This window comes from Trachinotus anak, unplaced genomic scaffold (assembly GCF_046630095.1).
Source record: "Trachinotus anak isolate AG129_WGS33_773 ecotype Australia unplaced genomic scaffold, CSIRO_AGI_Tana_v1 ptg000028l, whole genome shotgun sequence".
Taxonomy (NCBI): Eukaryota; Metazoa; Chordata; class Actinopteri; order Carangiformes; family Carangidae; genus Trachinotus; species Trachinotus anak.
The window spans coordinates 23,320,085-23,332,470 of record NW_027273879.1 but is presented as its reverse complement, the minus strand read 5'-3'; the positions used below and the strand labels follow the sequence as shown (position 1 = coordinate 23,332,470).

At 39.7% G+C, this 12,386-nt stretch overlaps 1 protein-coding gene across 4 annotated transcripts in view; it reads right to left on the bottom strand.

Moving 5' to 3' along the window:
* The window catches only part of LOC139611851 (rab9 effector protein with kelch motifs), a 30,320-nt gene extending 20,318 nt beyond the window's left edge, over positions 1-10,002 (bottom strand). Inside the window, exons 1-10 of one of the 4 annotated variants that reach the window (XM_071466795.1) lie at positions 9,484-10,002; positions 8,854-8,955; positions 8,663-8,735; positions 8,517-8,559; positions 6,571-6,649; positions 6,023-6,111; positions 5,735-5,881; positions 5,510-5,561; positions 5,169-5,272; positions 3,081-3,166 (exon numbers count right to left, since the gene is read on the bottom strand). In XM_071466795.1, coding sequence (XP_071322896.1) covers positions 3,081-3,166; positions 5,169-5,272; positions 5,510-5,561; positions 5,735-5,881; positions 6,023-6,111; positions 6,571-6,649; positions 8,517-8,559; positions 8,663-8,735; positions 8,854-8,915 — 735 coding nt within the window. In that variant the 5' untranslated portion in view covers positions 8,916-8,955; positions 9,484-10,002. The remainder of the gene's footprint in view (positions 1-3,080; positions 3,167-5,168; positions 5,273-5,509; positions 5,562-5,734; positions 5,882-6,022; positions 6,112-6,570; positions 6,650-8,516; positions 8,560-8,662; positions 8,736-8,853; positions 8,956-9,483) is intronic. The other 3 variants (XM_071466796.1, XM_071466797.1, XM_071466798.1) reach the window with 3 other exon arrangements.
* Between the last annotated feature and the right edge of the window lie 2,384 nt (positions 10,003-12,386).

Here is a 12,386-nt window from a genome sequence, read left to right as displayed (position 1 = left end):
GTCTGCCTCCCGGTCCGGGTTTAGGAGCTAGGGAGCGGTGCGCTCTCTCGAGCTCCGGGGGTTTGGAAAGGATGTCAGGGCCGAGGTTTTCCATCAGCAAATTAGATATGAACTCAGTCGGGTCCTGGCCCTTTTCACTGCCCTCAGGAATATTTATAATCCAGAGGTTAACTCTACAGGACCTGTTTTCAAGATCGTCGAGGCGGTCTTGCAGAGACTTGTTCTGGGCCTGTAGTATCTTCACTGTGTTTTCCGTGCTTGTTATGCGCTCAAAGTTGCCCCTGGCCAGGGACTCTGCAGCGGCGAGGCAACCATTAAAGTGATTCACCGTCTTGCGAAGTGCGTCCACTGAAGTCTGTTAGGGTTTAACGGACTCCTGGATTAACACAGACATGTCTTCCCAAAGCGGGGCTCGTTGCTTCTCTAGTTCAGAAACCAGCTGGCTCATTGAAAAAATGTCCGGTGCGCCTTTGACGAGACCAGGTGTGCTGCTAGCATCAGAGCTCGCGGCCGCCATTTTACCAAGTTTGCTAGCTACAGTAGCTGCAGCGCCTCGAGTAACTGGACAGCTCGGTGTATTGCCCACTTTTTAGAACCACTCATTTCATGGCTGTGTTGAAGTTATAACTGTAATCATTCACTTTCCCGAATCAATTGTGGTATATACAGGTAGATATTAAGAGTTCAACTGGGAGACCTCTTTCGAGCGGCTTTCTCCTACATCGTCACCACCGGAAGTCTTTCTTTTCTTTTTAAAAAAGTCATTTTTTCAGGCTGTGTTTCAGGCCTTTATTACAGTCATAGTGAGAGAGAGAGAGAGAGAGTGAGGGGATGACACACAGCAAGAGTACAGCCTTGTTTTCAGTTGCTCTCTTGTGCCGTGTTAAAGTTACTGCATTGCATGTTAAAACAAACTCAACACTTCCTGTAATTATTTCAAATTCAATGCCCCCCCCCCAAAAAAAAAAAAATGTAATTACAGACTTTTTCAGTCAGCAAATGAAATTTACTGTATAATTCATGCATCTAATGAAAAAATATAAAATTTTATTAATGTTCATTCATAAATGAACCTGAATTCTTCACTATCCCAAACTATACACACTGTTACCATGGGAACAAGAATTAGGTTTTGGTTAGAGTCAGGCCAGGAACACACTGGATGCGTGGCGTGTGTGTGGCAACTGCACATGGTAACAGAAACACTGCCTGACACATGTGTGAGTCACAGCTGCATCTAGAGATTCAGCTTCTCACCTATTTTCACGCGTACAGTTCACAGCATAAATACGCATAAACATGTTGATGATACATTAGCATGGCCTAATTTTACGCATGATCCATGTTGATGATGATACAAAAAACTAGAAGATGCATGGCAAAATACCATTGTTGATATTTTTGTAAACTTTACTGAGTGTGTTACCTGCAGTAGATTCAGATCAGTGTGCTGCCAGTTTAGAGAAGCAGCCAGGAGCACGGGAGCTGAGCAATGTGCTGCTGTGCACAGGGCCACATGAAAACAGATACTGGATTGCTTTGGTTGTGTCTTTTAAATCTGTCTAAGACACGTTTTTACTGCTGGCCCCGTGCACAGCAGCACATTGCTTTGCTGCTCTGCTAGTGTGTTGTGTTCCCTGCTGCACCTCTAAACTGGAGTAGCATTTTGGTGGTTTCCAAAAATATTAACAATGTTATTTTGCAGTTTTTTGAATGTTCATCAACAAGGATCATGTGTGAAATTAAGCTATGCTAATGTATCATTCATGTATGGTGGCAGTTTATCCCTATTTCACTTTAGTAAAGATAATGTTACACAAGTGGTGTGGCTCGTTAAAGAACAGCTCTGTGTATAGGCTGTGAGTCATGGAGCGAGAGAGAGCAAGTATACACAGTGAAGCTGGCGACCTGAGCAGAGTTAGCCAAAGCCGGGCTCCTGTGTCTTGCTTGCCACACTACAGTTCGAAGTGAAGGGGGTCAGACCCTAAGTCTGGGACAACTTTGGTTAACAGAGTGGGCCCATTTTGAAGTTTCTGACTATGTTTTGAGTGGGATCTGAATGAGTAAATTATTGATTTTTGTCACTATAGCATGCTATACCTCGTTAGATCGGTTAGAGTCTCTAGAATTCAAATACGCAGTTCATTTTGCGCCAACCATCAGCACATAAATATGATTTATTAATATCTACCAGCATGGTGTACGAGATAAAACAGACAAATATCACCAGATAACATGAACCCCAGTTAAACTGGAACACCGGCTCATTCCATTATGCGTGTCCTTCCTGCTTCATCAGCGCTGTGTCAGAGGGGGTGTATCTGTTTGTTGGCTCTCTGTGAACACACTGGGAGCCTCCCTGCAAATATCGGATCAGATTCACTCCACAAGACACCAAGCGTACCCGAGTGAAAATGCGATGACACGATTATTCACGTCGGAGAAAGCGCTGCTATTGGTTACTGCCTCTGGCAAGCATTCTAGGAAGACAGACGTCTGAAGTTTCCAACAAGACCAAACAAGTTTGGCCCAGAGGTCTGAAACCTGAAAACTGCGCTTCTGACAAGGTGTAGAGATAATCTGGAGCTTCCCATAGTTCTTAGATAAAGTATCCTAGTCATTGTTATCAAATATCTTTTTTTTTTCAGGTGAGGACAAAAAATACAAAAAATACCACGTATGAGCTGATGTAGCATAAACTAGAAAGTTTATCAAATGATTTTCAAATGATGTCCCATAAGACCATTTTAGACTTACAGTTCTTCTGTTATAAGCTTATTACATTTAAATTAGGTTAAAAACAGGTTAACAGTAGGTACATGCAAGCTATTCTTACCATCACCATCACAGTAGGGTGGTGCTGCGTTGCAAATGCCCCCCCCCACACACACAGAAAAAAAGGGAGCTCCCCTATACGCCATGGTTCACACACTGGTTAGGGTAGGGGTTAGGCACTCAGATGTGATGGTTAAGGTTAGGGTAAGGGGCTAGGAAATGCATTATGTCAATGAGTGTCCTCACAAAGAGTACAAGTATGTGTGTGTGTGTGTGTGTGTGTGTGTGTGTGTGTGTGTGTTTACTTTATCATGGTGGGCAGTCAATGTTTGTCTGCTACAGGCTGCAGGTGAGTCTCCCTTGACCTCCCATTTCTGCCACAGCAGATTCTCTAAAAACCAGATAGACAGACACAAAGGTCAGAGGTCAGAGGTCAGAATATTGAATAATCTGTGAAGATAAAACTGTTGAATCCTAGCTTTGTTAAAGGTTTGCTGAGGCATTTTTGACCTCTAGCAGTGCTATGGAATTGCTGTTCTATGAGTAGACCCTTGTTTTGTTTGAGTCGTGCATAAGGGAGCATATGCACATGTGTGCACGTGGATGATGCAGTAATCTTCAAATGGCTCTAATATGCTAAGATATGCAGCAATTCAACAAAGGCTGGAAAGAGGAGGAATGCAAGCTACGAAACATGGATGAAAACAATACTGGATTTAAGAGACTTAAAAATCAGCTTTGTTTGATTTGTGTTATGAGAAAAGAAATGCATTTAACACATTTGTTAGAGCTTAGGAATGCACACAGTGCACAGTGCATTTTGATGAGTAATACTAAACGTAAACATTACTTTTATTTGTTTACAAAGAAAATTCCATAGGGCACCTTTAAACTTTTGAAAGGCTGCACATTTTGTATGGAAGTCTGGGCTGACTATATACGACTGAAATCAGTCTATAAAATATTACATTATGTTCTCTACTCAATTTCATTTACATTTTTAGGGGTCTGAGCAGCAAATGCTAATGACAGTTACGTTTTTGCAATTTTCTCAAAAAGTAAAAGGGTTAGAGTGAAAATTCTTTTGCCATTTCAATTATTGAAATTATATGTATGTTTGCTATAATAGTCCTCTGTTTTAAATATGCCTATTTTTGCAGTCATTTTCAAAAAATCTAATATGAAAACCCAAACTCCGTCAGCTACAGACATTGCTGTGATTGAAAGAATTTTAATTTATTAATCTGTTTTGAAGTTATAAACTTTTAAACCTGGGTTGTTAACATCTATTTTACATAGATGTTCATAAATCAAAATTGGCTAAAGCTAACATAACAAAACTCAATGCACGACTCGTCGTAGTCTCTCGGGTTATTCTGTGCCTAGGGGGCGCTACAAACTCTAAAAGTTTGTATCACAGAGTCGGCTAAACTGAATCATATAAAATTTGGCTCAGATGATCTGAGGTCATTGCTCAGTCTCTGCATTAACTTTGGTAATGATTGATTAAAGTGGGCGTGATTATTACAAAACATATACATCATTCCACCTTCCAAACTTTAAAACATCACAATCAATCACCCGTACGTCCTACAGAGCTGGGAATTTGAGCACATCCACTGAATGATGATGAAAGTTTGCTTCACTGTAACCTGCGGTCAATTGAGAGGTCCATCACTCCATACTTTTCAAACTATGCAAAATCGTTGTTTGTTTGGATCAGACAAACGGTGAGTCCACAGTGACACTGATAATCTTGCTGTAGTTTTTACTGTATGCACAACATTTTTTTTCTCTCAACGTTGGATTAAAAGTCACCAAAATATTTGATGACACTCCCCACACCCCCGGAGTGATGTGTGATGTTTTTAAGGACTTTCACACCAACTTTTTGACCATTGTAAGTGTTTTAAAGTGAAACAGGCAAAAGTGCCCTGGTTTTGCACATGTGAGGTCACAGCCTCAACTTTTGTGAAGGCATCTGTAGCCCACTGTTACCCAGTGGTGCAACCAATAAGTCACCTTCTCTGGGGATACCAAGGTGAGGAGTTTGAAACTCCAGATAGTTTAAGTCTTGGCAGGACAGAAGCAGGATTTTCTGTAATACTTGATGCATATGGTATTGAAATGCTCGCTCAGACCCTGATAATTGCAGCTTGCAGCTATCTTTAAAAATCATTTCTGTCAAATTTTAAAACTCAAATGGAGCCTCTATTGATTTTAAAGACTTCAAAGTATAATCCTGACATATTTGAAGAAAAACACATCATGAAATAGACTAATTTTCAGTATGTGTGAGTACTGTCTAAACACCCCTTGATTTCCACCAAGTGTGTTTAGTTGGATATATGTATGAGTATTTCACATCAGAGATCATCTGAATCAGTGTCTACCTGTGTTGAGGACATGAAGGTCTTTACAGAAGTCTCCACCTGCTCCGTAACCTCCAAACATGAACACCCCCTGATCACCAACTAGGGCAAAACTCTGACTGTACCTACAGACACGCAACACACAAGAAACACACACACAGCCACAATCAACCCACAAATGCTCTTTTTTCTTCTCAGTGTGTGGTAGTGTTAATACACTCACACATGTGTCAGTGTTAATACACACATACTGGGTGCACTGAGTGACAATAAAAATTACACATTTTAATATAATTTGATGCAGCATTCCTCTAATGTGAAACTGTGAAACTTGTAATATTCAGTGGAACAAAGAGTCTCACAGGGCAGGAGGCAGCGACCCACTAGTTTTAACCGGCGTCCAGGTGAGAGACACTGAAACACAGCAGAGAGTCAGAGAGTTTGAGAGGTTTATACAGAAACTGGTCAAGAAATTACTGTTATTTCAGGAGGAAGTTTGCAGATTTTGTAAGTAGATTTTTAGAGAAATTAAGGGAAAGACAACAATCAAGATAACAATGATGTACATGTATTTTTATTTTTTGGACCTGTGCTGAAGACCAGGAGGTCGTCGACTGGACTCCCTCCCAGAATGCCTCCATACACATAAATATTGTCTCCCACAGCAACAGAGCTGTGTCTGAGGGTTCTGAGAGCCACACCCCCCATTGCTAAGCAATCCCAGGTCAAAGACACTGTCATAAAAAGGATAGGAAAGAAAAAAAGTAATACTGTCACTGTCTTTTCAACGCACACACACACACACACACACACACACACACACACACATACACACAAAGGGTTCTCTTCCTCCAACTGCTGTGTAACATCCTCACCTATATCAAAGGTGTAGACTCCTGGGAGACACTCAGTGGCGTTGGGGCTGGACACTCCACCAAATAGATACAACTTGCCTTTCACAAGACTGAGAGGGGAATAAGACAGAATTAGTACAGTGACAATGCATTAGATTATTTGTTATACAGAGTATTGTCATTGCTAGCGCTGCTCATCCCAGTTAGCTTGTGTCAGCTTCTGTAATGGCAGCACAAGCTAACTATGCTGCTATTATGGACCTAAACTGTGGCTTGCCTATAAATATCCAATATGCAAAATTGTTTGAGAAACATCTTTCACATTTTTACCTTTTCACTTTTTTTTAAGTTGTCTTTGATATTTAAATTTTTGTTTCAATGATTTCATTTTTATGCAGTATTAGGTAAAGCAGCTTGAGCTTCATCTATTTGTGAGGTGCTTTTTAAATAAGGGGTGTTAGCTATATTTGGGCAAACATAGACTTTATAAGTTTGTGTTAAAGAGCTAAATAACTGAGGAGGACAATAACACAAAATCACTAAGGTTGGGAGTCAGTGCTGTGGTTTACCAGAGAGTGTGTCCCTCTCTGGCTGAGGGAACTTCTCCACTCTGAGGAATCTCCTCCCATGTCACAGCATCAGGAGAAACTACAAACAAAAACAAAACCTCTGATTATTATTGATTTCTCTCAGCTCCATCAGGTCAGCAACAGTGTCTGATCAGAGTTTGTCTTATCAGGGAATCTGCTGATTGAACTGTCTGTGATGCTCCATCTGGAGGAGCAAATCTGACTTCCTAGGTATGGAGTCATAGGAATGCCATAGAAAAGATGAAATGTGTAAAAGATGCAAATAAATGTAGAAACATAAACCAGAATGAATAAAAGAATAAATAAGTAAATAAAAAAAATTGGAAATATAAAGAGAAATAAATAAAACAATAAAAAACACTTTTATCTTTTGCTTTTACTGTATTACTTTTGGTTTTACCGCACTGCTTTTGCTTACAGGCATGATTAATCAATTATCATAATAGATGTTGAATAATTTAATAACCAATCAATCATTTAATCTTTGCAGCTCTACATCATAATTGTAATTTTTATCAATGTAGTGACATATTAGAGCAGTGAATAGAACATTTCACACAAAATATCCATATCACTGCCAACTTTTACAGAATAAATACTATTCTATAAATCTGACAAACACAGTTGACATTTTAGCTTACCTTGTGCAAGACTTTATATCATTGTGGGAAGCAGCAAACTGCTCCAACCTGAACTTGAAGCTGATAGATATTTCTTTTTTTTTTTTTTGTTGTAATTTTTGTTGTAGCTCCGCAGTCTCCACAGGGAAATCTTCATTGTCATCCAGAGCGTGATCAAGGGCAGCAGGATGTGCAGTGGAGCAGTAGTCATGGTCACAATAAACCTCATCCACAAAGGGATCCTCATTTTGGACTGAGACTTCTGTGTCCTGTCGCTCGGTTCTTTGCCAAACTCCGGGCTGGTTAGCAAGCAGAGTAAAGTCTGTGTCTTGCTGGAGTTTGAGGCTCGAGCTAGTCTGCACATTGAAAATGTCGTCTGCAGACTCTGGTGTGATTGGTTATGGTTGATTTTTCACGTCGTATATTCCAGGACCACTTTGTATGCAGTTCTTTGTGCTTTGGAAATGTATGGAAAGTGAGAATACCTGGTAGAGATGGCCTGAGGTGCTGTCCTCCCGTCTTTGAAGCAAAAACTAAGACGTTTTGAGCCCACTTACTAACATATATCGAAACTAAAGTGGAATAGAATATGCCAAGTCAAAGTACTTTAGGTTGTTTTTAAGCTACAATGTAAGTAGCATATCTTTGTTAGCACAGCATAGTGCTACATGGCCGGCAAAGTTCTCAAGCTGCCTCAGACGACCTGAATAGAAATACATCATTTGCTGCAGAGCATCGAGTAAAGGCAAACACGAGAAAAGCAAAAGCAAAGAGGTAAAAGCAAAAGCAATATGTGCAGCTCAAAGCAAAGCAATATGGTGAAAACATAAGGTATTTATTTCTTTCTTTTTATTATCCATTATTTTGCTCATTCCTGTTGATATTGCCACATACATTTTTCTATTCTTTTACAGATTTATTCTTTTTTATGGCACACCTATGACTCCATACTAGGGAATAAAAATGAATGAAAATAAATTAGTAAATAAGTAAAAGTAAAATCCATTTTAAAAATATATAAATAAAAATATGCGAAATAAAGAAAAAATTATTCTTCATTTCATTGCACAAAACATGTTTTGTGATATGATAAGTGATGTTTTGTTTTGTTTTTTGCCATTACACCTGGTTTTTCTCAAAATAATATATATAAAATATATATATATATATAAAAACAAAATGGAGACCTTCTTGACAGCACAAGTAGAAGGAGAGGTCTACATGGCACACATGCACATAACAAAAACTATCTTTCAGACCTTTGGTAACTCCATAGCATACAATGTAGTCCACTTTCATTTGTACCTGTTAACATGTAGAAGTCGCAGAAGTAAACAGATTTGTTCTCCTAAATAAATGAGAGGAAGTTAGCAAAGTTACCTTGCAGAGTTCATATTTCAGTCATGTTTTATTGAAAAGAAATGAAAAAGAGGAGGAAAAATTCACATCACCTCTTGGTTGATGCTGGAGGCTCCTCCAAACAGAAAGGCAACATCTCCTGCCACAGTTAATGCATGTCCATACCTGTGAGAGGAGACATGAACACCACAGGGCTCAAACATGCAACAAAACAGCATCTTGTCTAGTTTCATCTGAAAACTGTACTTAACTTTTCATCTGTAAGAGGAAGAATGGGACGCACCTGGGACTTGGGGCTTCTCCCCTCATCTCTTTCTCCAGCCAGTGACCGCTGGCCAGTGCCATCTTCACATCTACTCTCTCACACACAGACAGACACAGGAATCTGATTCGTGTCAGTGACCACTTGTATGACATGGGCCCCAACTTTCCCCCTCTGTTGCTTTGTCTTTCAGTCAACAGAATATCTAAAGACTTACAGTATTTATCACATTTGAATCAAATGTGCTGGAAGTGTAAGAAGTGATTAGTTGTTAGCACCATATGGCATTAATGAGGCATCACACAGCGTCCCTGAACTGTGAGTCAAAGAAGCAACAGTCTGGTGGAACATTTTTTATCACTATTCCTACAAATTTCATGACCTGTTTTACATCACCTACCATTACTCTTAAACACAGTGTGCAGGTGCAAGTGAAATGAACCTGCAAAATATGATGCCATTTCACCTCTAGGTAGAACTGCAGCAATATGACAAACTTAATATGATATATCTTGATGCAAACTAATAAAGTCACTACATTTTATGGAATAAACAACACACTGAGAGGACTGTGTAACCTTGAAGGACGTATTCACTCTGGATGTTTTCCAGTTACCTTCATAAAAACAACATTGTCAGGATGAAACCTACCTGTTGAGGATTGTGTCTGTCAATGTTGTCTTCTTGGTCTTCTGGTTCTATCGTTTTGTTGAAGCTGCACTAAACAATAGATGAGTCATCTCAGCTCCAAGTCTAACAGCTGTTCTCTGCGTCTCAGTTTACAGGTAAACTACACTTTCCTCTGCAGGTACACTGTTACCTAGCAACGCCTCCAAACATACTGCTGACCCGAGCAGATGAGCATCTAACAGGACAGTGAGTGAACAGGAGCGAGAACAGAGAAAAAAGGGAAATCTGTTGCCATGGAGGCTTTGACAGAAGAATTACTTATAATAACTAAAGTAGTATAAAAACAAATGATTCTCATCATTAGAAACAGAATCACACAACAGTTGCTGGATATCTGCAGGTCTCTCTGCCTCGGGAGCAGCAGGATCCAGATCCACCACTACTCATCATTACTATTAACCACTGTTATCTGTCATTATTATTGATAACACCATTACCTACACAGCTGTTCCTGGTCTTTCTCTCTCTCTTTTCTCCTCTCTCCTCCCCCCACCCCCCCTTTTTTATCTCCTCCTAAACCCAACCGGTCGAGGCAGACGGCCGCCCACCCTGAGCCCGGTTCTGTTGCAGGTTTCTTCCTGTTAAAAGGGAGTTTTTCCTCCCCCCTGTCGCCAAGCGCTTGCTCTTTGTGGGAACTGTTGGGTTTTTCTCTATAACAAGGTAAGGTCTTGACCTGACCCTGTAAAGTGCCTTGAGATAATGTATATTATGATTTGGCGCTATACAAATAAAATTGGATTGAATTGAATTGAAATGTCTGACTGCATAGCAAGAAAAAAAAAAAAACAAGAGAGTCATCAATCTACTGATATAAAGGGATGTGTGCACAGGTAAATAACACTGCAACCTTGAGTCAGTGATGATTGTGCAGAACATATAACCCTGTAATTCAGTATTTTCAGAGCAGGACTGTGACGTGTTTTTTTTAACCTCTGAGGGAGATGAAGATTAACCTAATGTGAAGAACTGAAGAAAGAATCAGAGAGAAACAGAACGAATGGAGAGAGACAAAGACAGGGACGGAGATGGACCTCCAAAACCATTTCATTCAGGAATACTGCTTTAAACCATCAAGTCTAAATGTTTTTTTAAGGTTTACTTACATTACATTTGTACAAATTACTGTTTCTTTACCAGTAATTATGTTCAAACTGAACATAATAAATGCATTAGCTACAGCAGGTTGCTCTCAGTCAATAACAAAAGACGATGTTGGGTGACATCATGAAATAGTGTGGGATCATGGGAGTTGTTGTCTTCATTACCACTGCCGTAAGCTTCTCCCGTTAAACAGAGCCTTAAAATCACTGAAAGCAGTTTAACATCTAAAGTCAGTGTTTTGCCGCAGCTGCATCGTGGACACAGGACATCGTGGAAGAGTTGGAAGCTCAGACTGCTAATCTAATTACCTAACTGTTAATTTATGAACCAGATGTTCCAGCAGTTTTACCAGCAGCTGAGTTATCCACAGAGGTGTTATAAATGGATCAGGGGATTAAGACCAGTAGAGACATTAAATAAACCAGCGTCAGTTTAAATATTTGTGATTCACAGATGATGTACCTTGGACACAGGACATCAGGGAGGGGTTGGGAGCTAAAACTACTAATCTAACTGCTAACCTGTGGACCAGATGTTCCAGAGTTTTTTACCGGCAGCCGAACTACCCACAGAGGTGTCCTCCTCTGCATACCTAACAGAGCACGGGACTGAAACCAGTAGAAACACTGTTGTGATGAGTTTTCCCTGCCCGCTGATAAATGCATGCCCATCGCAGGAATGTGCACAACCTAATCAGAAACTCCAGAAACTGTGATGTTCTTTTGTCGGTTTTATAAATGATAGGTCGTAAATTATAAATGATCTATAGTTTTTGAATGTTTCGAGATGTAAGACTCCAGCATGCTTGATACGCTTAATGTGAACATGCTCACGTGTCTGTACACAAATGCAGACAGGGGGTGCATTATTCGGCAGGGATGATTTTGGAGCTGCCGAGACTTGCATACCCTGGTTTTAAAGCCAAGATGAAATGCTACTTGTATGTAATTCACACTGATAAGCTACAACAGCGTAATTCTGCAGGCTTGATGACACAGCATTTCATCTTGGTTTAAAAACCAGGGTATGCAAGTCTGCTAAAGTCTATAAACTATAGACCTCGGACAACTTATAATTTATAAAACTGACAAAAGAACGTTGCATTGTTTCCAAGGCATAGTTTGCCTCAGAACATATGTCTAGTCATTTTTAGACATTTGAATGTGGAAAAGTTACATATTATAACTTTAAAGTCATGTTCCACAGAAGGAAAAACATCCTCACTGAATATGAATTTTTTGTTTATGTGTTGATGAAATGTCCAGTCAAGTGTCAAGTGTGGTTGCGAAGCTAGGTTATCATCATAATTATCATTATTGTTGCTGTTGTTACTAAAATATCACATTCTTTGTCCTCACTGGGCAGATTGGTCACTATTAATGCAAATATTAGGTGAGTTATTTACCACACAGAGCTTTAATTACAAATATTGACCTCATGTTTTTATTTCCAGTGCATGCTGGGATAGTAGATGCCGGCCTGCCTGTCAAAGGGATTAACAAGAGCAAGAAAATGAAATAATAATTCTTATCTTACACGGGAATGTTCAAAAATACAACAGTGTAAACGTGGCTCTGAGCCTCATCTGTTTCTGTTTCTGATTCTGATTGATGATGTAAGACGGTCACGTTTCCCACCGTCACCACTCTTTTTTTATCATGTTTTATTCACTGACACACACACACACACACACACACACACACAACCACAGTTGCTGACACGTGACAAACCGGAATACTGCCTCATTTTCAAAATAAAGAGCA